At 39.6% G+C, this 27,155-nt stretch overlaps 1 protein-coding gene across 3 annotated transcripts in view; it reads right to left on the reverse strand.

The window, feature by feature from the left end:
* PRUNE2 (prune homolog 2 with BCH domain) overlaps positions 1-27,155 on the reverse strand; it is a 232,735-nt gene that overhangs the window by 147,987 nt on the left and 57,593 nt on the right. For all 3 annotated transcript variants that reach the window (XM_081804095.1, XM_081804097.1, XM_081804096.1), the window contains 2 exons: positions 15,669-15,821; positions 12,495-12,589 (listed from right to left, as the gene is read on the reverse strand). In XM_081804095.1, the coding sequence (XP_081660221.1) occupies positions 12,495-12,589; positions 15,669-15,821 (248 nt within the window). The remainder of the gene's footprint in view (positions 1-12,494; positions 12,590-15,668; positions 15,822-27,155) is intronic.

Consider the following 27,155-nt stretch of genomic DNA (forward strand, 5'->3'; position numbering starts at 1 on the left):
ATCACTGTTGATTAAGGAACAACAAAAAAGAGGTCTATTCTAGAAAGTAACTATCCTAAATTATTCCTTTGTTTGAGTCTCCTTATTTCTCTGAATCGCCACTGGCTGTTTGGTATAAATTTATTCTTTCATTTCAGCGTGTACTGGAAAAGAGTCCTTGTTACTCAGGGAACCGATTCAGCATTTACCTACATTGATAGGAAAGGGGCATTCAGACCCACTGTCTCTCTTTTGTAGAGGTTTCTTCTGTCACAAGAAAAGGGAGCAATTTTCCTTTAGCTTCACAGCCTGCTTTTCTATGACAAGTTGATGTAATGCAGTAATTAACCATTAAAAGATTGCATGTGATTCACAGGAGTGTTACAGACAAATTAATTTAAACAAAGGTCAGGTCTCCAAATCAGCAAAATAACTCTGAAAGCGGGAGAGAGAGAGAAAATAAACAAGAAAAAAGGTAAGGAACAGCTGCTATTAAAAGTAACGCCAGGCAGCTAAAACTGGTCTGAATACATTCCTAAAAATTTAATTAGCCAAATCCTTCCAGAAATTAAACCATCAAAATGACATTATAGTACACTTAAAAAATGTATTTACAGAGTGAAAGAGCAGTCATCCTAGCATATCGCTATGTCCTGAGGGTTTCCCTCCTCATGAAGAGAGATGCAGAAGAGAATTTGATGTCGTGCCACGAAGAAAGTTCAAATTGTCACAGACGTATTTTGTGAGATGCTGGTTCTTAATTCCCTCAGATGGGCTGAAGTGGAGAGGGAATGAACTTAATAGGGCTGTTTTGTGGTTTCTTTGTCATCTTATGGGAAGATTAAGGTGACTAGAACCAAAGTCAACCTATTAGCTTTCCAAATACCAGCACTTCTTGAAGGGCTAACGAGAGAGGTGCCTAATTCTACCAGTTTCCTGGAGCTCACTTCTCAGAAAGATGGGCATTGAAACTTGGGTTCCTTCACAAGGTAAGAGTCAACCGACCTCGTCCTACAAAAGGATTTCAATAAAACGGAGTTGCCTGCCTATGACTTTTGAAGGTCTAGAAATGTACACTTGGTATTTACATAAGATGCAGTGACACAAGAATTTATTCAGAATGCCTTCTGATAATTTGCTCATTTCCCAAAGGTGAATGTGAATGTAAATGAGAGGTCCCCAAATAAAGTTACAGAGGTACTAGAAATACCACATGCAAATGGAGAGCCACAGGCATTCTGATAACATATAAAAGACTTTTTTTATTGGCTTTTTAATGATAAATATGCATTAGGAAGTTACTGGAAGGAAGTGTGGTGATACTCAGGCAGTGAGGACTGAGGCAGGGATTCTGAGGAACAGGTGGACATATGGAAAAGGGAAACGTGTGCAAAACCTACCGACACAAGAAAAGGCAGAGAGCCATGAAGTGATACAGACAATCCATGGTGTGATCCAGAGAGGCTTCCAGAATTCACTAATGCAGCGCGTGGTTATTGAAGCTCAGGAGGAAAGTGGTGACAATGTGTAGCTGGAGAGAGCAGGCTCTGTGTCTCCAGCCGAAGAGAGGAGAGCAGGGAGCGGGGGAGACAGGCTGCCAGGGCAAGAGCCCGAGTCCCCAGCATGTGTGGTGACTGAGGAGGGAAGGCGGGGGCTGCTGTGATGTTTTGTGTCCAAACAGGAAAGGCCTCAAAGACTAATTATTTGATGCTGTTCAGGACTATACACATGACCTGTTATCTCCCGCTGCTGGGTGGCCCTGCCTACTCTTAATCTGAGCTACGATTATTAACGGTTGGAAATATGGAATATTCACTGTTGGCCAAAATGCACGAAAGCAGATAAGTAAGTTCTGAATCATAAATTAAGGTTCTACTTTTCCTTGATTTATAGAAAAAAGTCTGGGACTGAATAACACAGCCTTGGATACCAAAAGCAATTACCTCGTTGGGTAAATGGTCTCCAAAGATAGCCACCTTCAATCTCTTCCCGCTGTCCATGTACATGCTCCTCCTCACATCAAGAATTGGGGCCTAGGGGCACCTGGGTGGCTCAATGAGTTCGGTTTTGGCTCAGGTTATGATCTCAGAGTGGTGAGATCGAGCCTTGCCTCAGGCTCCATGATCAGCATAGAGTCTGCTTGTCCCTCTCCCTCTGCTCTTCCCTCCACTCTGTCTATGTCTGTCTGTCTCTCATAAATAACTTTTAAAAAAAGGCATAAAAAGTTGGGGTCTAATTCCCACCAGTGTGCTGGAACTGACTTGTACAGGTTAATGAGAGACCGTTATAAAATTGGGGGAAAATCTGCAAACCCACCATTTGCAAATTAAACACAGCCATTACAAAAATTAAATTACATATTTTACATTAAATAAGTTGTATCAAAAACAAAAGTCAAATTCTGAAATGCATCCCTTCATAATTATTTTATTATCTGTTACTATTATCTGTGCTCTTTACATTATTTACATCTATAGTATCTGCATGGCAGAAATGCTATATAATGGGAGGCTTCTGCACATCTCTTCCCCCTTTGTACTGTTTGACACATTAAATTATAATATATTTAAAGGCTAAAATTTGATGATTTGATATATGTATACATTGAGAAAGGATTCCCATAATCAACTTAATTCATACATCCATCACCTCATATAGTTAGATTTTTATCTTTTCCTTTTTTTCCCCTTGGTGAGAACAGTTAGCACCAAATTCCAATTATACAATAAAGTATTACCAACTATTCCCAACACTGTTTTGATGATATCACATTGGTGCTTTCAAATCAGCCATAGTAAGAGTATTTACAGAAATTGGCAAACACTACACATCAAAGCTTGTTTTATTGTTTTATTACTCCTCTAGAGCAGGTTGGCAAACTACAGTCCACAGACCCAATGCAGCCCACTGACTGGTCTTGTAATGGCCCATGAGCTAAACATTTTCAAATAGCTGCTATTTGAATTCCTATAGAATATCCTCAATCTTGCATCTTGGACCACAAAGTCTAAAATATCTACGATCTAGCTCTCCACAAGAACAATCTGCCAGGTCTGGACTTAAGAAAGTAATAGAGAAGAAGGTAGCAGGAGAGGAAGAATGAAGGGGGGGAAATCAGAGGGGTAGACGAACCAGGAGAGACGATGGACTCTGAAAAACAAACTGAGGGTTCTAGAGGGGAGGGGGGTGGGAGGATGGGTTAGCCTGGTGATGGGTATTGAGGAGGGCACGTTCTGCATGGAGCACTGGGTGTTATGCACAAACAATGAATCATGGAACACTACATCTAAAACCAATGATGTAATGTATGGGGATTAACATAAGAATAATAAAAATAAAAATAAAAAAAAAGAAAAAGTTAAAATGAAAGTTAAACTTCAAAGCATGTTGTATCTCTGGCCATCCCATGGTGAACAGCACATGCGCAAAACCCAAAAAACCCTGAGGACATGATCTTCCAGGATTTGAAAACTATTCTTTAATTTGGCAAAGAAGTCCGTCATGTTGTTGCCAAGCAGGTGAAGTTCAGAAAAAAGCTTTTGTTGTTTCACTTTCTTGTTAAGGAAAACAAAAATCTCAACTATATTCTTGTTGAAACCATACCTGTTCATCGACTGCTATGCAAGAGTTACACAAAAATTAACTAATTCATTCATGAGATTTAATTGATGATATGGTTATTTACAAAAAAGAGAGTTTTTTTGTAAATTGTGTGCTATATATTATTTATAACAGTAATGTGTGTGTGTGTAATTTTTTTCCCAGACACCTACCAGCACACCACTGCTAATTTCCCTTGTCATCAGTCTGGGCTGATCTGAGGCTTAAATGAACAATAGAAAATGGCAGAAGTCATACTCTGAGATGTTTTAAGTTAGGTCACAAGAATTGCAGCTGTCACCTGAGTCTCTCAGAAAGCTCGCTCCTGTGGCTCTCTTGGAACCTAAGTGTCATGCTGGGAGAAACCCAAGCCAGGCGACGGTCAAAATTGAGCTCACACTTAACCGCCATCCAACTGTTAATCGCATGAGAAACCCCAAGCAAGCTCTGCCCAGCTGAACCCAATAAACCCATAGACCAGGAAAAATACTAATACCTTATTTTAAGCCTCCAGGTTCTTGGAATGGCTTGCTACACAGCAGCTCATAACTGGAACACCATATCATTGTGAGGAGGAGGCAGGAAGAGGGGAGCCAACTGGACCTAACACATCATGATGTTAAGAATCCTGGCTCAGGGTATTGCAGCCCTGTTTTGTTCCAGGCTCTTGGAACAAAAGCAGGTGCAAGAACATGTTGGGGGGGGGGTGGTGAGAACAAAATGTAATAAAAAGGGGGGAATGGTAATGAATCATATACATGCACCTTTGCCTATAAATCTGAATCCCACAAAGCCACTCTCCCACTAGAGATGCAGCAAGTAAAATGCTATCAGGTGGGGCACTGACATTACCTTGTTCATTCACTACCAATCAACCATATCTGGGCTTCCTGGAACAGCATGCAGTTTCTTCCACAGCTTGCTCACTTTCTACACTGAGCCAAAGAACCATTTTTTGAGGCTAAGCATCACTTACATTTCCCACAGCCTCGTTGCATCTTATCTCATTATCTTATTCTCGCTGCACAGTTGCCCAGAGAAGTCAGTGGGGGATTTCTGGGCCCTGAGGAGAGGTTTACCCCCCAGGGCAGGCTCCGTGTTTTCTCTACCTTCCTTCCCATTCCTTCCATGTAAATGCATTTTTGTCAGTGTTAACAGGAAAGGACAGAGATCTAGGGCACCACCCTATGCCCAGATAAGCACAGTGCATAATGAGTTACTTTATAATCTTTAAACTTTGGGTCACTATTTATCTCATTCCTGCTGCAAAATGATTGCTAGAAAAAAGCTGTACTGAGGTATTTTGTACCATTTAGGGAAATAAATACAGAGAAGTATGGCTAGATGGGTTAAGTTTTGTGAATCATTTAAGTCCACTTGAAGTTGGCCAATAGGTAAAACAGAGAAATTGGCCAATAGATAAAAAAGAGGAAAGTTGTCACCAAAACATCAACTTGGCTCCAACTTAATTCAAGCTGTAGATATGAAACAGGAATTCCATTATAAGGCACTTCTAGATAGGCTGGTTTTGCAGGCTTTATTTGGTGTCTTTGAAATATTTTTGGCCATCTGCAGAAGGAGCTACCTACATAAAATTGTAAGGATTCTAAATATGATAAGATTTAGCTGCTTAGTACATTTTGTTTCAAAGACAAAGTGCTGTTGCCACTGATATGATAAGCCATTCCTTTTTAAAAAAGGTTTTTATTTATTTATTTGAGAGATAGCAAGCATGAGCAGAGGGAGAGGCAGAAGGGAGAGGGAGAAGCAGATTCCTCATTGAGCCGGGAGCCCGACCAGGGCTGGATCCCATGACCCTGGGATCACGACCTGGGCCAAAGGCAGACACTTAACTAACTGAGCCACCTGGGTGCCCCTAAATAAGGATTTCTGATTCTCTCACCTCAGTTATGACTGACTATCAAGAACCATTCACTGTAGCTCAAAAGGCATGCAAGTCTACTTTTGTGGTTCTATCTTTCATTTTTTCATCCTGCCACTGTCCTCAAGAAGCTATGAATTATTAGCTCTCAATTCATACTTCAGATGCCTCACACATAACTGATTATTAAATTCATACCATGAAAGTTACCTGTGTTTGGCATTTGCTTTAAATTCCTTTGGACCCTTGAGCCAGGTATGAACTGAGAACTCCTAACACCTCAACTACTCAGAACTTTTGTTATTTGGAGTTAGCATTGTGCTCAAAAGTAATACTGTTTTCTTTCAATAAAAGATCTCTACCACTGAATTTTTTTCACTAACTGATTAGGCTGCTTTCCATTTGAATACCAATTTGGAAAAAGTTATATATCACAGCAAGGCAAACCAGAACACTCATATCCTTGAATTCTAGAGTCAGGCTGAGAAGAAACATCACCCTTCTTTCCTCCCTACATGGTATGTCCTACCCAGTCCCTTGTCCCAAAGTCGCTGTTATATACTTGATTTATTTACCAAATCTCCCCCAGGTCAGGGGCTGATAATTACTTTCACTATGAATACTTAGAAGTTATATATTACAGATCAAATTGAAATGATTTTTAAAAGAAGTAAAGACATGAAGGTAAAGAGGAAGGGGGCTTGGTATGAGGAGTAGGGAAAGGGAGAATTCAACCAAGGACTGCTTGGGGAGGTTTAGGCTGTCTGACACCAAAAATTTGGGGTAATCACTGACTCTAGATGACTCACTAGTGAAGCCCTCGGTGGGCTCCAAGACTACAACTAGTCTTGCCCATGGGTACCATATCCCAAGCAGTGAAAACAGTACTGGAACAAGAGAAACCTGGATTGTAGTTCTGGTTCTACATTAGACAAATGTTTTAATCTCTCCAGATTCCAATTTCCTCGCCTCCAAGATGGAGATTGTGGAAGAGACAGGCTCAGTATTCTTCAAGGTGGTTCTTCTTCTTGGGCACATAGCTAGACCCTGCAGCTAGATGGGACCACGTGACTGAGCCAATGCAAGGTGACCCAGAGTGATGGGTGCTACATCCAGACCAGATCCACAAAACCTCCCACCTGTGGCTCTCCAAGCTCTTCCCCATCCTGCTGATAGGATGGAGGTGTCCACAGGCATCTTAGGAGATGCATTTTGAACACGGTCTCTGAATCACCTGTGGCCACCGGACGAGGAACACCAAAGTGGATCACTACACAAGCAAAAACAGAACAACTTCTGCGCTGAGTCCCTGAGAGCTGGGGTTTATCTGTTACAGCTGCTACAGCTACCTTAAGCAGTACCTTAAACAGCACCCTGGCCTCACGGGCCTTCTGGGAGGATTATATGAGATGATGCTTGCAAGTCCTCATTCTACTGTCCGGTACACAGTGAGCGCTCAACATCAAACGTTAATTCTTTAGCAAGGAGGAGGTGGCCGGCCTGGACCCAAGAGGAAACGGAGGCAGTTATGACCTAAAAACCTGGAGGAGAGGTTGCACGTGTTTCCACCGGTTGGTCACTTGGCTTTGAAAAAGCACCTGCCATATTCTTCACAATAATACGCTAATCAAAAATCATCTACGCTCCCCCCAAATATTCCTACTACACGTTCTACAACACAACAAGGTAGGTAGTAAATACTCTAGAGGTACTTCCATCTTGATCTCCAAAAACTCTAAGCTCCAACAAGGAGAAATCACATATGGTGCTTAAAATTGGTAAACCGGATTCCGGACTGCTTCGCTCCGTCTTAAAGCACTGCTTACAGTGGTTCAGTGATGCTTCACTGGGCCCTGAGTAAATGTTCCCTTCTGTTTGGGAAGAGTTTAGCAGTGATCTTGGGCATTCATTCTGCTCTGTGCTCTGAATGCTGAGGGAAAATGTTGGTATTTTTCCCTCTGCAGCGTTCCAAGGTACAGCTTGGCTGGTAATCTCTACAGGGCAGAATGAGTCAGCAGTCTGAGTCACTTTACCAGAATGCATCCCATGTGTTCTATTCCAGGTTTCAAATAGCAGAGTGTCTGGTCATGAGGAGGCCCAGGGCTGAGAGCACAGTGGAGCCCCAGAGAGAAAACAAGCCTGAACGCCTCCCTCACACTCCAGCTCCAAATAAAGGAGACAAAAATCTCAAGAGTAGAAAATCCCCACTGTTCCTCATTTAAAGGAAATTGATTTGAAATAAAAACATGTGGAAGCATAATGATGTACTATATGTTGGCTAATTGAATTTAAATAAAATAATAAAAAAACATGTGGAAGCAACAGATGAAATGTGCTTAGCAGGCAACAGATTCATTCAGACAGTCCTGTATGTTTTATCCTCTTCAGTTGTCTGGAAAATTACTACTTTATGTTATGGGTTGTATTGTGTAACCCCCTCCCCCAACCACCATCAAATTTATATACTGAAGTCCTAACTTCCAGTACGTCAGAATGTGACCTTATTTGGACACAGGGTCACTGCAGATATAATAAAGATGAGGTCACTGGGGAGGGCCCAAATCCAGTATGACTGGGGTCCACACAAAAAGGGCAAATTTGAACACAGAGACAGGGAGAGACGAAAGACAACGGGAACATGAAAGCAGAGATGGAGGTGACACTTTGACCAGCCAAGCAATGCCAAAGACGCCAGCGAACCACCCGGAGCTGGATGAGAGGCATGGAAGAGACTCTTGGCCCTCAGAAGGAAGCCGGCCTGCCAACACTTGAACTTCTCACCTCCAGGGTTGTGTCTGTTGTTTACATCACTCCATTTGTGCTGTTTTGTTAGGACAGCCTGAGCAAACTGATACAGCATATATGCTGGAATGAATCCTAACATCATTGATCGTAACAAAAAGTAATCAAGTCAGTGCCTGCTTATGGTCCTTCCTGAGGCAAGATGCTAATGACTCACAGCTTTTTGGAGATGCTTAAAGGAGGCGTAACCATACTGGATGTTGGCAAGGGAACCGTTAGTGTGGTTAACCTCAGTTTCTGTAGTGGTACCTCATTGGAATGGAAAGCTGTGTCCCTTCCCTTTAACGGTATACTAGGCCCACGATGCATAATCAGCACTTCGTTTCTGGTAAAAGAACCCAGGCGAAGCTTGTTCCAGTGAAGCATATGCTCTGATAACCATAAATGCTTTTCTGTTTTTTCTGATTAAGGCTTTATTAGTTTTCATTTTTATACTTTCTAGTTTTTAATATGGATTTAGTTTTGGCCACTTTTATTCCTCTCTACTGGTTCCGCTGCTAAAAGGCAGGATTGGAAGCTGCATTGTGGAGAGCATAATATAACATGTAGACTTGTCCAATCACTAGACTGTGTAACCTTGTGTGTCAATGACACTTCAATAGAAAACAAGATGAAGGATTGGAAGAGAATCAAAACCACCTGCGTTTCTCTTGATAATCAAATTGGCAAGCATTGAAAAGGGCACAAAGGATCAGGTACAACGATAATCAGTGAAGTGAATTCCAGTATGTGGTGTGCACGCCCCACAAGGTGTGTGCTGTATTTGGACTCAGAACAACCTGGAGGCCACGTGAGATGGGACATCCGTGTCTTCCCCATGGTCCTAGCTTCCAAGTCCTCTCTGTAAGAAGGGTTACCCCTCTGGCCATGCTTCTGAGAATGCCACTTTTCATCCACTGCTCCTCAAAGTCATATTCATTCTGACCTCATATGGAGCAAAGTACTGAAACTCTGCATTATTATAATTATTTGCTTTCTGTGGTAGATCTTTCAATAGCATCTGTAACCTTGATGAGATTACAACTCTTCTTTATGATATATACTACCATGAACATGAGAGAGAAAGAGTTTAGTAGCTTTCTGCTACAACATAGAAGGTCAGAGTTAACGCGTCTGTCAAAGCAATGGTCTCTACCTCCTAAACTAGGGGTTCCTTCTATGTATATTGCAAGGACACAGATTCTTCTGATTTTCTCAATATTTTTACCTCCCAAAATTAATCGGGTCATCAGTCAAATAAAGGCCATGATGCATACAACTGTGCACCTGCAGCATTCCAAAGGACCACTGAAAATTTAAAGAATCTTTTTCCCCATTTCCCTGACATGTCACAGAACTTCCAGTGGATTCCTTCCCGTAACAACTATTTTGCAAAGCTGCCTGATCCACTTTTGGACAGCTGGATAAGCAGTACTATCTACAAATACATGGACCATATTTGATCTATATTATCTCAGCCTTCAGACATAGTTATCTGGAAAAAAATTGATTAGGAGGGAACAAAGTAGATTATCTTGGATGCACAGCTAGGTGGCTTTGCTTCCCTAGCTGTTTATTTAAATTGGAAAGGAAATAAAAATCAGATATCATAGGGACAAACTGCAAACACCAATATGTACTAAGTATTTCTATCTACTGAGCATCTACTATATGCCCAGCACTGTGCCAGGAAATTAAAGGGAGATAGAAGTCAAAGATACGAGGGCCTCTGGGTGGCTCAGTCGGTTAAACATTCAACTCTTGGTTTTGGCTCATGTCGTGATCTCAGGATTGTGAGATCAAGCCTCCTGTCAGGCTCCACACTAGGTGTGGAGTCTGCTTAAGATTCTCTCTTTCTCCCTCTCCTTCTGCCACCCACCCCACACACACCGTGCTCTTTTTCTTAAAAAAAAAAGAAGTCAAAGATACCATCATTATGCACAGTTAACTTAAAATATTGTCTAACTGTGATTAAATAAATACATGAAACTAAGCTCAAAATTAATGGAAAACTATTTCAGTCCTAAGTTGGTCCTTCAGACTAAACCTTGCAAGAGTTCAGAGGATGGTTATAAACAATGGAGAATTTATAAAAGTTATCACAAAATAGCTAGGTCTTGACATGCTTTGGAGGACAAATGAGACTTAGACACTCATTGGAACTAAAAATATTTCTTTGAGAATCTATCTAGATTTAAAGGGTGTTTAGACAGCTGTTTCAAAACACACAAAATAAGGTTATGGGGATTCTGTCATTATTTTAAAAAAGTGAGGTACATGGGGATGGGATAGGAAGGCTGAAATAGAATCATATGTGAGTGGGGAGGAGAAAACATCACCTCACAGGACCCTCTGTGGAGAAAACCAAACTCTGCCCTTAACTGGGGGATTTTTCCAACAGATAGACTGAATAAATAATGTGCATTTGCTCTTTCAAAGAAGTCATACGATGTTACTAAAGAGTTGCTTCCCCATTTCTCAGTCATCTTTACTATCCCCATTATGCACAAGTGAAAAGCCCTCATTCAGCTGATTGGTGTTTAATCTGTATACCCTTCTTTTACACATACAAATGTTCTTCTTCCTCCTCCCAGAAGATCATATAGTGTTTCCAGAGATGTACTTAATTGCCTGATTAATTACTGGACCTGTAGATGTAGATGATCATTTTATCACTTATTCAGCTTGACAAACATTTACAGTTTAACAATTCTGACAAAGCCATTCATATACCCTTGTAATATAAAGGTATGTTAAAGCTATGGGAAGTCTGTAATAATAATAGCCTTAAAATAATTTGCTAAGTACAGACAGTTCCCTAAACAATTATAAGATGCTCTATGTTAATTTAGAAAGGAATTCCAAACAAGGCATTTAAAACCTAATAAGATGCCATTAAGTGAAGGGAGACAGGGGAGGGGGGAGAGGAGACAGAAAACCCTAAGGCTTGAACTAGGAGAAATGATTCTCTGAGCTACTGACCCTTGCAAGATCCATGTTTTCCTTGGATTTCTACACACAAAGCAGATTTCTAATTGAAGGTGATTATCTAGTTACTACATCCCAAATTGCATGTATTTCTTATGTTGAATCACACCAACATCTAATTATAGGGAGCATCTATCAATTTGAAAGTCCACAGAAACAGTTTCGTCCATCTACCAACTACACACAACGAGAACATGCTCTATAAACTACGAGGCACAACGTAACTACCAAATATGATTCTCTCTAGTGACAACAGTCTGCCTCCTGATACTCATATGGATCTATGACCTGAATTACCATGTCAATCAACTGGGAATAAATTTTTCAAAGAAATTATAGAAAAAAAGCACCTGCTTTGCTCTTGGGTTTTCTGACGTATGGACACCCCGTGCATGCCTGCTATTCCCTGGAAATATACACATGATATTGTCATCAACACCATTAGGAACAAGAAAAAGAATGGTGATACGTAATTCTAAAAACCAAAAGATGAACTGCCATACAGCAATTTTTATCTCCATAAACTTGAGAGCTCAGTGCCTTGACCAAGGCAATATGACAGTACAGAGATACACAGAATTCGGCATGGCACAAATGTGTTTCTGTAAAATATCATCCCCATTAGTTAGGTTAATTAAGATAAACATACAAGTCATTGAAAACCCCCAAAGTAGAAAAAAGATAATTTACCAAGGCAACACACAACAACATGAGTAATATGCACCCCGAGTCATTCATTTAATAGATTGGAAGGAGAGTTTTATGAATACTTGAGCTGTCACCATTGATTACCAAAAATGACATGCATCCAAATAGCTTACAAGGGCCAAAGGATAACTTGTTTTCTTCGAAAAGTTCTATGAACGCTGTGGGGTGGTGCACGGAAAAATTGGAAGTAAATCCAATCACATATATAATCAATGCTATTAAGCAGACTACACATATGCACACATACAAATGTGAATGTTTGTGTTTTAGGTTTTGTTTTACTGAGATGAATGAAATAGCACTCGCCTTGGGAATCCATGTTTGCCATTTTTCATTTGACTTGGCACAGTGGTTTCATCCAAAATAATAACCCACATTCCTAGTCAAATATATCATAAAGAAGCATTCAGAGCAAAAGACTAACAGTGACTTATGCTGTAGAGAGTTGTAAACCAGTTGCTCAGACTGCAGTTCTGTACAATCTCTCATTGCCAAAAAAAACCCCCAACCAACCAACCAACCAAACGAACAAACAAAAATCCATTCCTACCCTTACCTCAAGGGTCATGTTCACGGTACTGATGGCCACTTTTATTTCTCCATCTGACAGTTCCTTTAGATCTTTCAGCATTGTCTGTTCAATACTTAAACCTGTAGATGAGAGGGGAAAACATTATGTTACACCTGGGGAACTGTTCTTGGTAATATCAAGGGATCATGTAAAGAAGTCACCCTGTTAATTTCAATATTCCACCCCCCGCAACCAAGATCTCTTTTACCCATAAAACACACATTTACACACAGAAAGGCAAAAATCACACTGGTGACAATATTTGCATCAGTTAGGATCCCAGCAGGAAACAGAATTCACACTTCATGATGAAAAAAAAAAAAAAAAGATTTTTTAAAGGCAGGACCCTTACAGAGATGTGGGTGGGGCTGAGAAAATGAATAAAAGATGGTGAGGCATTCAGACGCTAGCAAAGGGACAAAGGAAAGAAACAGAGACCTGAAAGTAGAGGAGAGAGGCTGCCAGAAACTCAGCATCAGATCAGTAAGGAAGCGAAGAAGAAATACTACAGCCTCTCTCTTCTCCTTCCCTTGAACCTCACGCCCCATGTGTTGCTAACTCTTCTCACTAACCAAACCCAGCCAGGAGCCACATGACTAAATGCTCAGAAGTACAAGCCTCTAGAGACTCACAGCAGACAAGGGCAGAGAAAGGAATGGGGAGAGGTGGGCAAAGGTGGAAAACCTAACGTTATCAAGCAAGCTAGCTAAGTCATACCTCACGAGGCCAAAATTTGCTTTCAGGGTGGATTTAGTTGAGGCCCCATATTTTCTAGTGTAATTTTATTCAAAATGCACATTTTAATTGTAACCCATAACACTATCATGATAAATTGGTCAACCTTGTAATAGACTCTGGCAATCGGAGCCACTGGACTCCTTAAATGATAGGAAGAATAATCTGGAACGGCTGAATTATCCAGAACTGCATAGTTTGAGTCAGCTGACCAATGTGTTCCAATAAAATCTATCCCTGGGCGCCTGGGTGGCTCAGTTGGTTAAGCAACTGCCTTCGGCTCAGGTCATGATCCTGGAGTCCCGGGATCGAGTCCCGCATTGGGCTCCCTGCTCGGCAGGGAGTCTGCTTCCCCCTCTGACCCTCCTCCCTCTCATGCTCCCTGTCTCTCATTCTCTCTGTCTCAAATAAATAAATAAATAAAATCTTTTAAAAAAATAAATAAATAAAATCTATCCCTGAAAAACAGGAAAAAGTCTGGCTTGACATTTAACTCTCACCCTAGGTTATTATACCTGATTAGGCCTGACCTCTTGGGGAGAAGACCCATAATAAAGCCCAGTAGAGCACATATATTCTTCCCAGATGCATGTTAAGACACCAGAGTTGCCTATTTGCCCTCCCAACTTAGAACCCTCTGTCAATCACAGCAGTGTGGGGAAACAGACGAGTATAAAATCTTTTTCTTTGACTTTAAGACTGAAAGGCCACCATCAACTGTACTGCAGCATAAAATGATTTATAGAATAAACTGTGCATTAAAAGCTCGGTCTAGTTTTGGGGCACCTGGGTGGTGCATTCGGTTAAGCACCTGACTTTTGGTTTCAGCTCAGGTCATGATCTCAGCATATCACTGGACTGTTGAGTACTGAGGGCCACTTGGTCCCAGAAGCTGTGAATTCCCCAGAGGAGGCTCTGGTGGCCAGAAAAAGGCCCCAGGAAGAGATGCAGATGCTGGTGTTGGGGCACCATGCTGGGGAGATCTGAGGAAGAGTGAGTGGGACGCTGACGCATCTGCTACAGATGTACGTGTGTGGATGTACGTGTATCTTGTCATTCACTATCTTTTTTTTTAATAAAAAATAAATTTTATTTATTTATTTGACAGAGAGAGAGAAAACAAGCAGGGGGAGTGGGAGAGGGAGAAGCAGGTGCCCTGCTGAGTAGGGAGCCCGATGTGGGGCTTGATCCCAGGACCCTGGGATCATGACCTGAGCCGGAGGCAGACACCACCCAGGTGCCCCTTGTCATTTACTTTCAAAACTAGACCAAGCTTTTTTTTGTTTTTTAGATTTATTTATTTATTTGAGAGAGAGAGAGAGAGAGTGCAGGGGGGAGGGGCAGAGAGTCTCAAGCAGATTCCACACTGAGCCCAGAGATCAGCAACAAACCTGATTTGTAGTGTTCGCTCGTTTCTGTGGGTGTCAGTACTTCCTCCATGGCGGCTTTCAAGCTGCCAACCCAACATCGCCCAACTCACAAAACTCCTGAAAAGTTACCAACCAGCCCCTGGAGCTCGGACGGACAAATTCCAGCACACCTTCGTGTGGGATAATGCCAAGGTGAGATTTCACACATTTTTCCTCAGGTTCCCTAGCGGGATGAAGGCACGACTTCGCACAGAGCTAACCTGATCAACCACACCAACCCGTCAGTGTGCCCCGGGGATCACCTGCCAGATACACTGATTTGCCTTGGGCTCTGCCCCTGGGGGGATTCCAAACTAAGGGAGAAAGCTATGTCTACGTCTGGGTTTCAATCCTGGCCTGGTCACTTGCCAACTGTGTACGTGATGACAAGAAAGCAAAGCCGCCTCTCTCTGTGCCTCAGTGTTCACATCTGGAAAATGGGGATAATAATAGCAGCTGACTCTCAGGGTTGTCATGAAGACTCAGTAAGATAATCCATGCAAAGTTACAACAGTAAAACTTTGTGTGCATCAGGCACTCTGTGAATTATATCTATTTGTGATTATTATAAAACAACTGGGCCAGGAAATCCACTGTCTTGGTAATGCTTAGATTGAGAGAACAATTTTATCTGCTTAACTGTCTTCTCTCTTCTTTTTTTTTCTAAAATTAATTGATTTATGAAGTCCCATTGTGCTTGACATTGCTCCTGCCACGTTCTCAGAATAGAACCCGCTCAGCACAGGGATTTCATGTAATGAGGCATCTGGGGTGCACATTAGACACCTGAATTAACCATACATCCAGACACAAAGGCCTCAGAGGAGAGGTTGCAGTACGAGCTGCCTGCTTCTAGGTGAGCCGACATTATGTGCCTGGAAATCTTCCACAAGCACAAAGAATGGGGAGGAAAATGAAGGCACACTCAAATTCACTTTCTGGGCCCTGGCCACATGCCATCCCATAAACCGTCCCTACTCAGGAGCCGCAACAGAGCTGGCGGACAGTCACTCACCCTGAGCACTGAATTGGGTCTCCTGCAGGACGTTGATAATGTCCTCTCTTGGAGGCAAGTTAGGAAATTTCTCTTCCAGGATAGAGAGAATTTCTTCTTGCTTCTCTGAGATCTTCTCGGATTCCATGGTCATCCACTTGAAAAGGATGCTACCTAAAAGGCATGAATGAAAATGGCCTTAAACTTTCCAGCTACTCCAGGAAAATCAATGTTTTCTGGCCTCTTGATCTATACGTCCCCTTCCAATTTCTTGCCTGGATCAGAGGCCTCCACGGAGTAGCATTCAAGAGGCCGTTTGTAGAAAACCCTTCAGATACTATCTGCCTTGCCTCTTTGTTCACCAGGTATTAACCTCCACAACTTAACTGACTATAGCGTACTCTGTGGTACAGAGCTCATGGATAAAGAAAGAAAATGCATAGCTTTTCCCATACAAAATGATTTATGTTGTTTTATGATTTCAGAATGGAATTGAATGACCAACTATTTTAAGATATTCAAATTATTTAATATTTCCCTTTAAGAGACCACAGAGAAGACTGTTCCCGCTCACCACATTATTGATTTCACATATGAACTTCTTCCTTTTAACAACCAAATGATTGCAAAGTCCCACTGTCCGCAGCAAAGCAATCTGACAGGTCACCACCAGGAGCCCACTCTCCGACTTCCAGGCATCACACACTACTTTGAAGTCACCACTATCTATTTGTAAGAATTCACAAGCTGGGTCTAAATTACAGACTTTGATTACAAAGTAATTTGCCAATATGAACGACCAACCTCTGACAAACTCCTGGAATTTCTATGCACAATCTCACCTTGAAAAGGAGGAGTTACCACCTGTCACATCCTCTTCCCCTACCTCCTGATCCCAGGCTAACACGGAGCCATGGGGGAAAGAAAAGTTTTGCTTAATGATGAATGATTAAACTCTGTAAAAATCCCCACATCTATGGATTAATCAAGGTGTCACCAACTCTCTGGCTTTCAGTGTAGCCTTAATGATAATCATGGGGGAGAGAAAAGAAAGAAAGAGATGAGAATAAAAAAGGAGAAATGATGTAGTGAGTGAGGAAAACTATGGTACGTGATCTCGACATCTATCCTAAAACCTACAGAACTTAGAGATTAGATCTATGCTCACCATTAAACATCTTGAAAAACTCCACACAAGTCATCTGGCCTGTCTGTTACCACTGGCCTATTTTAAAACAGAAATAATACTGCTTTCACAGCTTATAAAGTTATACTGGGAATCAATGAATGTAAACATCAAAATAAAAAGTAAATAATGCCTAATATATTTAAAACATTCATTTATTCATTCATTCATTCAACAAAGAACTAGTAAGCACCTACTATGGGCCAGGCACTGTGCTAGACGCTAGTGATTCAAGACTGAAATAGAGATAGTCGTGCGCCGTGAAGCTCAGAGTAGTTTAGGAGCTACAGACAAATAAACACAGACGATTTCATTATTAGGGGTATAAGAAATAGCACTGGGGAAATACACAGCACTCTAGATGTAGGCCAGAATTTAGGAGTCAAAAAAAGTTTTGTAGAGAGAGTTAACCTTAGCTGAGACTGGAAGGGTATCTTAAGGTGAAGGCAAAGTACGAAGATCCCGGGTCAGGTAGACCATGTGCAAAGACATTTGAGATGGGAGAGGCTCTGGCCACCTCAAGGAACAGAAAGCAATTATTTAGAACCAGGTAGTATGGTTTCAGAAAAAAAATGTTGGAAAATTTGGTTGGAGAGGTGGACAGGGGCAAGGTCATGAAGGACCTTACAAGCCGTCTTAGTTTGTGTTTTATATTCTAAAGGAAATAGAGAGACATTAAAGAGTTTGAAGCCGTGAGCAGCTCCTGGCTGGCTCAGTCAGTGCAGTGTGCGACTCTTCATCTTGGAGTCATGAGTTTGAGCCCCATGTTGGGCCCAGAATTTACTTTAAAAAAAAAAAAGAGCTTTAAGTAGCAAGAGATAACGTGCTCACATTTACGTTTTATAAGAATCCCTCCAGCTACCATGCAGAGAATGAATTAGACAGGGCATATCAGGAGAATTAGAAAACCGTTTTTTGTTTTTTGTTTTTAATTTTTTAAAAGACTTTATTTGAGAGAGAGAGCGAGCATGAGTGGGGGAGGGGGAGAGGCAGAGGTAGAAGCAGACTCCCTGCTGAACAGGGATCCCGATGTGGGACTTGATCCCAGGACCCTGGGATCATGACCTCAGCCAAAGGCAGACACTTAACTGACTGAGCCACCCAGGAGCCCTAGAAAGTGGTTTTAGATGAGAATTAAGCAAGGAGCAGTCAGCATGAGGAGAAGTGAATGGATTTGAGACAAATTATCATTTAAAGGGCAGAGAGTAGCCAGCTGGATTCTGAGTATACCCTTCAGTCTGACAATTACTGACATAGAATCCAAAACATAAAGTTGGTTTTTCCACTCTTTGTTAAGGCAATGGTGAATCTGAATTTCAAAAAAGACCCTCATCTGCTTCTGGCTCTGATAAACTACCTGTACCAAGAACATGGAGAAAAGCTGGATTTAAAAAAAATCATCTGTGATGGTGTCAGATAGTTACCCAGGTGACTATCTTAAAAGTTAAGATCCTGTCTAGGCTGTCTTTAGTGAGGAGGACCCCTGCGGAATCGTGAATCCTAAACCACAAGATGGCAAAGAGACAAAAGCAGCCGATGCACCAGCTGAGAATTCGACCCCTCCTGAGGCTGAGCAGGGCGGGGCTGAGTAAATGCCAAGTTACCATCTCTACCATCATCTGGTTTAGTCATCCAACACGAAGAAATGAAGATGAAATTCCAGCAATAAGAAATGAACAAAAGATTGGAGCTGAAGACCTTAAGTGCTTGCTTTTGCCCATTGACCAGATAAATAGAACTATCTGCATTATCTATGCAGCATGGGGTTTTTATTATTTTTACCTAAAGACTTCTCTTTTTGGTAATGACAAACGTATTTCTTTTTTTAAAAAATAAACCTGTTTTTTCTCAATACACCTTTAAAGGTTTTCAAATTGTTTCATATCTGGTCAAGTTGAGATTTTTAAGAACCTCATTTTTAATTTGTAATAAAAAGTTTACAACTTGATTTTTTCAAAAAAATCAACAAACGGCAAGCATCCGTTAATAAAGGCCTTAAAAAAAAAAAAAAAAAAGATCCTGGAGAGAAGGTAAGTGCAAAAAGTGAAGCCCACATTTGGTGTGGTTTCTCCTCTCTAGGTATTTGCTAATTCCTAAGTTGTAGCCAATGAGATAAGAAGGTTCACAGATCTAATAATCATTTCACAGGAATAGTGAGACAAAAATTAAAGTTTAGGGATCTCTATAGAAAAGGAGTCTTGGTTAAAAAACCCAGGCTTTCAGAGGAGGCCCCTGGAGAGTTATACCCTGGGATAGAGGTTGGAGAACTATGGTCTGCAGGTAAATCTGGCCCACTGCCAGATGTTATAAATAAAGTTTTATTGAAATAAACCACACTTATTAATATTGTTTATGGATATTTTTGTGTTATAATGATAGGTAGGGTGAGTAGTTGCAACAGAGACCTGTAGGCCTGCAAAGTAAATAGTAAAATAGTAAAGCAAAGTAAATAGGCCTGCAATAGTAAAATATTTATTATCTGACCATATACAGATAAAGTTTGCTGACCTCTGCCATAGCAGAAGGATGAAGCAAAAATAGATTAGTCTTCATGATGACTGAAATCCTGATTCGAATCAGATCAAACACAAAATAGATTAAGTTTGTCTGATACCCTTCTAACTGCCTCTAAGGTACAAAAGTAAATCCTCTCTAGAGCAAAAGAATCTCATCAACCACAGACAGTATATTATTCAGCAATCAATAAAAAATTACCAGACATTAAAAAAATATGATCTAATGACTGAAAACTCCAGAGGGGGGAAAAAAACTCATGAGGAAAAGAATGGAAATGGAAGTAGAGGGGATTAAAAAAAAGTAGCTGGAGAATTAAGATAGAGTTAGAATCTATAAATAGAATAATCAAAAGAAATTTTTAAACTGTAAATTTCATAATTGAATTTAAGATAACAAAAATCTGCTTAACAACAGATTAGATGAGAAGAAGATTAGTAAATTGGAAAATATATCAGAAGAAAATATCCATACTAAGCTATCCATACTGAAGTATGGAGAGAAAAAAAAAGAGGAAAAATATAGAGAGGAAAATAAGGGACCCGGAGAACACTGAGAAAAGGTCTGACATACATACAGTGGGAGTTTCCCTTGGAGAAGAAAGAAAATGGGATTGAAATTATATTTGAAAAGGCAATGGTCAATCACCTTTCAAAATTAATGAAAGCTATCACTCTACCATTCATGTTAAACTATGAACCCAAAGCAAGATAAATGTAAAGAAAAAGACCTCTAGACACATGACACTAAAACTGCTAAAAATTAAGAGAGAATAAAAATCTTCAAAGTGCGGATATAAGATAAACGCCAATCTAAAATTCTATACTGAGTGAACACATAAAAAATGAAGGCAAAATGAAGACATTTCCACAGAAATAAACTGAAACTGTTTGTCAAGAGAAAACTCACACTAAAAGCAAATAGTAAAACAGAAGAAAACTACTATAGATGGAAGCAAAGAAATGCAGGAAGGAAAGAAAAACACTAGAGAATGTGAATATGTGGGTAAGAATAAATCAACATTCATTGTATAAAACAATCACAATATCTTTTTAAAAAAATTTTTTTATGTATTTTAAGGGGGAGGGGCAGAGGCAGAGAGAGAGAGAGAGAATCTCAAGCAGACTACACTGAGAACAGAGCCGACGCGGGGCTTGATCTCATGAACCTGAGATCATGACCTGAGCTGAAACCAAGAGTCAGAGTCTTAACCAGCTGAGCCACATAAGCACCCCAACAATGGCAATATCTTATGGGGTTTCAAATATATGTGTGATTAAAATACATTCCAGGGCACCTGGATGGCTCAGTCGTTAGGCGTCTGCCTTCAGCTTAGGTCATGATCCTAGGGTCCTGGGATCGAGTCCCACATTGGGCTCCCTCCTCGGGGGGAAGCCTGCTTCTCCCTCTCCCACTCCCGCTGCTTGTGTTCCTGCTCTCACTATCTCTGTCTCTGTCAAATAAATAAATAAAATCTTTAAAAAATAAATAAATAAAATAAAATACATTCCAATAGTAACAAATTGCAGAAGGGACCAGGCAAATTGTTCCAAGGTTCTTGGATTGTCAGAGAAGTGATTAAAATATCAATTTGATTGTATGTTATAATCTTGTGTTGTAACTAATAAAATAATTTTTAAAAATAATTCATATCTCACAAGCTAATAAGGGGAATTGTAGTAGTAAAAATATTTTAGTATAATAGTAGTAAAGAAATGAGGAAATGTGAGACATGTTGAAAACAAACAGCAAAATGACAAATTGAAACCCAATTGTAAGAGCAATTGCATCAAATGTGGAGACAATTAGTGTTTAGTGGGTACATCGTTCAGTGCTACACGATGAAGAACTTCTAGAGATTGAATGCACAATACGAAGATACTTAACATTACAAAACTGTACACTTAAAAATAGTTAAGATGGTAAATTTAATGTTATGTCTCTCTGCCAATGTAAAAAAGACAAAGTACTTAAATTAAAAGAGGAAAGTTATCAAAGTGAATTGTAGAAGCCATAATAGCAATATACTGTTTGTAAGAAAAAGCCTTAGATACAAGGATTGTGAAAGGCTGAAAGTAAAAGGTAGAAAAAGGTGTAACGTTCGTATAACATACTTATGTCAGACGAACTAGACTATAAGGCAGAGAATTACTTGACATTAAGCATTTTCTTTAAACTATTAAAGGGTTAACCCTCAGGAAGATAAGTCAATCCCAAATTTACATGTGCTAAATAACACAGCTTCATCTGCAAAGCAAAAACTGACAAAACTGGATAAAGAAAGAGATAAATGCACAGTCACAGTGTGAAATTTTAGGACATCCTTCTCCAGCAGCTCTAAGAACCAGTAGGAGGAAAATCTGTCAAGATGTAGAATATTTGGGGGGTGTCTGCATGGTGCAGTCAGTTAAGCACCCCACTAGGTTTCGGCTCAGGTCAGAACGATCCTGCCACCGCTCCAAGCTCAGCGCAGAGTCGGCTTGAGTTTCTCTCTCCCTCTGCCCCGCCCCTCCAACTCTCTCTCTAAAATAAATAAATCTTAAAAAAAAAATAAAGACCTAGAATATTTGAGCAACATGAGTCACAAACAACCTAACTGGCATATGTTGAACACTGTCATCAACAATGGTGGACCTATATTTTCTTGTCTAGCACAAATAAGCATTAACCCAACTGGCCATCTGTTGAGACATAAATCAAGTCTTTTTTTTTTTAAACACAACTCTATATTTATATATTAGATACAGGCATGGGGTGGAGCAGGGGCATCAGGCTCTCCTTGTGTCCCCACCTCCACTTCTGTTCATCCGCACACAGAGGCAGCCGTGGATGTTAGATGTGGCAGCTTTTGGGGAGAATCAAGTCTTAACAAATTTCAAAAGCTTGCAATCACAGAGTCATATTCTACGGCCACCATGATCATAGTCTGAAAATCAGTAATAGAACAAAACTAGAAAATTCCCAAATATTTGGAAATTAAACAATACACGTCTTACTCGTGGTAAAAGCAGAAATTGCAACATAATGAGAATACATTTTAATTAAATGATAATGAAAATATGACATTTAAACTTGTGGAGCACAATTGGAGCTATGCTCTGAGGAAATATATCTTTAAAAGCATCAGGTGTTAAAAAAAACAGCAAATTCAACTAAAAAATGTAGAAGGAAGGATATAATAACAATATAAATATATAACACAAATTTATATATAATACATAATATATAATATAAATTTTATAATTTATATAAAAATGTAAATAGTTCTTTTGAAAACTGCTTAAGAAAAAAAGAGAAGAGTGAGAGAAGGCATAACTTACCAAAATGGGGAATGAAACGGTGACATACTACAGATTCTATTGATACTAAGAGATAAGAATAAACTGTAATAGATTATAAAATTATTTTGAAAATACTTCTGAATAATACTTCTGAAAAAAACTGAACTTGCCAAAATTGGCAGGAAAGAAATTTAAAATCTGGATGGCTCAGTCAGGAGAGCATGTAACTCTTGATCTCAGGGTCGTGAGTTTGAGACTCACATTGGGAGTTGAATTTATTTAATAAAAAAATAAATTTAAAAAATGAATCCATTAAACTTAATATTCATAGTTTCAAACTTTTAAGAGATATACGAATTTTTACACAAATTCTTTCAAAGAATAGAGAGAACACTTCCCAACTTATTTTCTGAACCTAGCATAATCTTTTTTTAAATTTTTTTTTGTTTTTTTAAGACTTTATTTATTTATTTGAGAGAACAAGACAGAGATAGTGAGAGAGCACAAGCAGAGAGGAGAGGGATTAGCAGACTCCCCGCTGAGCAAGGACCCTGGGATCACGCCCCGAGCCAAAGGCAGATGCTTAACCGACTGAGCCACCTAGGTGCCCCAAAAGACAGTTTTTATATCTTCTTTTCCTTTCCTTAAACCTTCTTGCCTTGTTGCTCTGGCCGGGGTTCACAGTGCAGTGTTGAATAGAAATAGTAATAGCAGGCAACTCTGTGTCATTCCTGATTTGAGGCGGAAGGCTTTCAATACTTCACAGTTCAATACAAGGTTTGCTTTCTTTATTTGGTTTTCATAAATGCCCTTCAGCAAATTAAGGAAGCTGTGTTCTATTTCCACTTGGCTGAGATTTCAATCTTGGATTTTATGAAGTAGTTTTACTACTTGACATCTCCTGAGGTGATCATATGATTTTTTTCTTCTATTAATATGGTGAATTATATTGATTGATTTTTGAATGTTAGTTTGTCTTTGAATTCCTAAGAAACCCCTACTTGGTGACTATATAATAATGTATAATATATTGCTAATTTGATTTGGGACTAGTCTTAAAAGGCTTTTTTTGCTATGTTTATGAAAGAGACTTGCCTTTAATTCTTTTTTTCTTGCGATGTCCCTATTGGGTACTGGTACCAAGATTATGCTAGGTTCAAGATGCTCCCTCTCCCTCTGCCTGCCCTCCCCGTGCCTGTGCTCTCTCTGACAAATAAATAAATAAAATCTTCAAAAAAATAAATAAATAAAAAACCTGTCTTTTCTCATAGATGATATGTTTGTGTATATAAAAACTCAAAAGAACCTATAAATGAAGGGCGCCTGGGTGGCTCAGTCGGTTAAGCATCTGCCTTCAGCTCGGGTCATGATCTCAGGGTCCTGGGATCGAGCCCTGCATCGGGCTCCCTGCTCTGTGGGGAGTCTGCTTCTCCCTCTCCCTCTGTGCCCTCTCTCTCTCTCATTCACTCTTTCTCAAATAAAATCTTTTTTTTTTAAGAACCTATAAATGAGCTTAACATAGTGAGTAAATTTAGCAAGCGTTCTTGATATGTTTAATAATAATACAAAATCTGTATTTCTATAAACAATCACAATTAGAAAATTGAATTTAAAAATTAAAAAAAAAAACCTGTAATAGCATCAAAATGTAAGATCCTTAGGAATAAATTTCACAAAAATGTGCCTGGCTTATAGTCAAACCAAGAATCCAGTTTCTTTGATTTGGGGATCTTAATTTTAAAATACATAAAATAGAAAAGGAGTATTCAGAAATTAATCTAACAGACACTGCACTAAACAGTCTTACAGAATAATTCAATGAAAGAGACTTCCGACACTGATTTATGATTGTGACTTGACAATTCGAAAGAAGATGATGTACTGATGTAAGTGGGAAAAAATAACTCAGAAACATGCTCACCACACTCCCAGCTGTTTTTACTGCAAAAGAATGGCTATGGCCCAAATTTTCTACTTCACATTAAAGACTCATTTAGCTATATACTTAGTTAAATATCAATATCAGGATATAAAGCAGCCAAAGTCACCTCTTGGCAAAATCAAACCTGTTTTTGGAGTCAGAGTTGATTTAACTTCCAGCAAATTCTGCAGAACTACAAAAATATTTAAATCCATACACATGTACCCAACAGCGTCCAGGCTATCCACAGGCCAGGAGGGATTAACAAGAAGCAACAAAGAAAGCAATTATAATAAAACTGTAACAAACATTTCATTCCATTAGAAAAAAATCAACCACAGTGTTCTTTGTTCAATAGAATGGCAAAGTGAAGGACCTCTTGCCAAAAGCAATTGTAGTACATTAATATTAAACATGATCTAATGAAGTCAGAAGTTGTTTGGGGAAAACATTCACCACAGTAAAGGCATATTCTGCATGATAAATTCTTAGCAGAAAAGAAGGGATTTAAACCTCTTTCCTTGTTTCACTTGGGAATGATTTTTTTTTTTTCATACTGAAAAATAAATAAATAAAAGAATAATGGGCGGGGTGGTGGGGGGAAGGAGAAGGAAGGAGAAAAAAAGATGGAAAATACAACAGCTCACATTTTTGCCTGAAAAGGGATAAAAAAAAGAAGCATATTACTCAAGTGCTTAATAATCTTATAAATTTAAAATGTCTGAATTTAAGAATAAGGCTTATCTTGGCATAAGAACTCTGAGGTTGAGAAATTGTTCTGATTTTATATCTAGCAAAAAATTAAATAAATAAATAATAAGTAATCTCTTTCCTTTACCCTCAACACAGAGCTTCCCTCTTCCTCAGCAAAACAGGATGGATGAAATTCCCTTTGGACTTTGTAACCTTTTCGGGAGACAGATGATTCACTGGGAGAGGATGATTCCCTCTTTGGGCAGGAGAGGAAAAAAAAAAAAAAGAAAAAATCTGGCACCACTCCTTTCCCATTTGACCTCCTTAAAAGGATCTTTTTTGAAGCTGTTAATCCAGGCTACTAAAATAGCAAGCAATGATTCTTTATTAAAGTTCAAACGCAGCTGCCAATAGAAAGGAGAGCATGTGTTTCTTAAGAACCTAGGGCAGAGGTTTTCTACGTCCTAAGCATGAACAATTGCCATTATTCATATTGTGGCTCTGTGAAGGCCTTATACAAATAAATGTGACAGGCCTTTCGGGGGGAAGTGTGGTCTTAATGGAAACCCGACTGGTAATCAGCAGCTGCAATCTCCTCATTGCCAGTTGGTTTCCAGAAACATACGCACACACATGCGTGTGCACACAAATACACATGCACATCTGCACACAAATCCCAAATGTGATGATTCAGCAATTTAATGGACCTTAAATTTGGCAATCGTCCTCCAGTGCACACCTCTGGGGAAATTAAAGAACACAGGTTGAGGATTCTGACGGGTTCATAATCGTTTGCTTTTGGCAAAAACTCAGGGCAAAACCAAACACCAACTTTAGGCCACTCTGTCGAGGGTGACTTTTAAATAGGTGCAGGTTGCAGCTTGTCTGAAAATGGTAATAAAAGGATCGCAGAAGCAGAGAGTAGGAAGGGAAAAAAAAAAAAAAAGAAGAGCAGGAAGAGATGAAAAGGAGAAGCAGAAGAGGAGAAAGAAAGTAAAGAAAAAAGAACCAGGACAGCGAAAACAGACGTGCGGGAGGGGAGAGAAATAAAAAGACATTTCCAAAAATCAGGGTCGTTTACCATCCCGTCTGAATGAACACATTCTCTTCTTAGACAAATAACTTCGTAGACAAATAATTAGAAAGTAATCTATGGAAGTAAGTCTGTGTCTTTCCATATGAACGTGATGCTAATGATCTGGATCTTGAAATTTCCGAGTTTGAAGTATGTCTTATTAAAAGACCACAGCAAGACCCAGCTTTTGTAAGACGTATTAATTGAAGGAAATGCAAATTATGTCGACTTCATTAAATCTCCTGCACAGTCTGAATACACATTGGCCATGAGTGAGTCACCTGTTGACATTTACCCGGAGGGTACAGGGACAAGGGAAATTATTAGAGAAAAACAGCAGGTTATTTCTACCCTGGCAACACCATGCCTACTTCTAATTGGTATATAAATGATCTTTTAACAACATCCATAATACCCAGGTTCTACCTCAATATTTGAATTTGATCTTCTCCCACAAGGCAAACACTGCGATAGGTATCTACAGTTTTCAGTATAAGACTACAAAAGATTCTAATATGATTGAATTTAAAGATTTATTTCCTGTACTGAGTGAAAAATAGCAACGTGTAGAGAAAAGAAATTTAGAACAGAAAAATCAGGTTACTAGACCAACAGTGAAGTTGATTAAAACAACACCCCTGCACTGATGGACTGGGGATTGGGAAGTATCTGACACATTACACTCAGTTCCTATACAAACTTACTACATGGGTTGGAGAAGGACTATGACATTATTAGGAGTATTATCCAGAAGACTGATGCAAGGGAAAACTACTTAGATTTTTTTTAAATGAGGAACTGGTGGTCTATGTATTTGTTTTAGTAATGATATAAATAC

Source organism: Leptonychotes weddellii, chromosome 14 (assembly GCF_054177405.1).
Source record: "Leptonychotes weddellii isolate Sample4059 chromosome 14, ASM5417740v2, whole genome shotgun sequence".
NCBI lineage: Eukaryota > Metazoa > Chordata > Mammalia > Carnivora > Phocidae > Leptonychotes > Leptonychotes weddellii.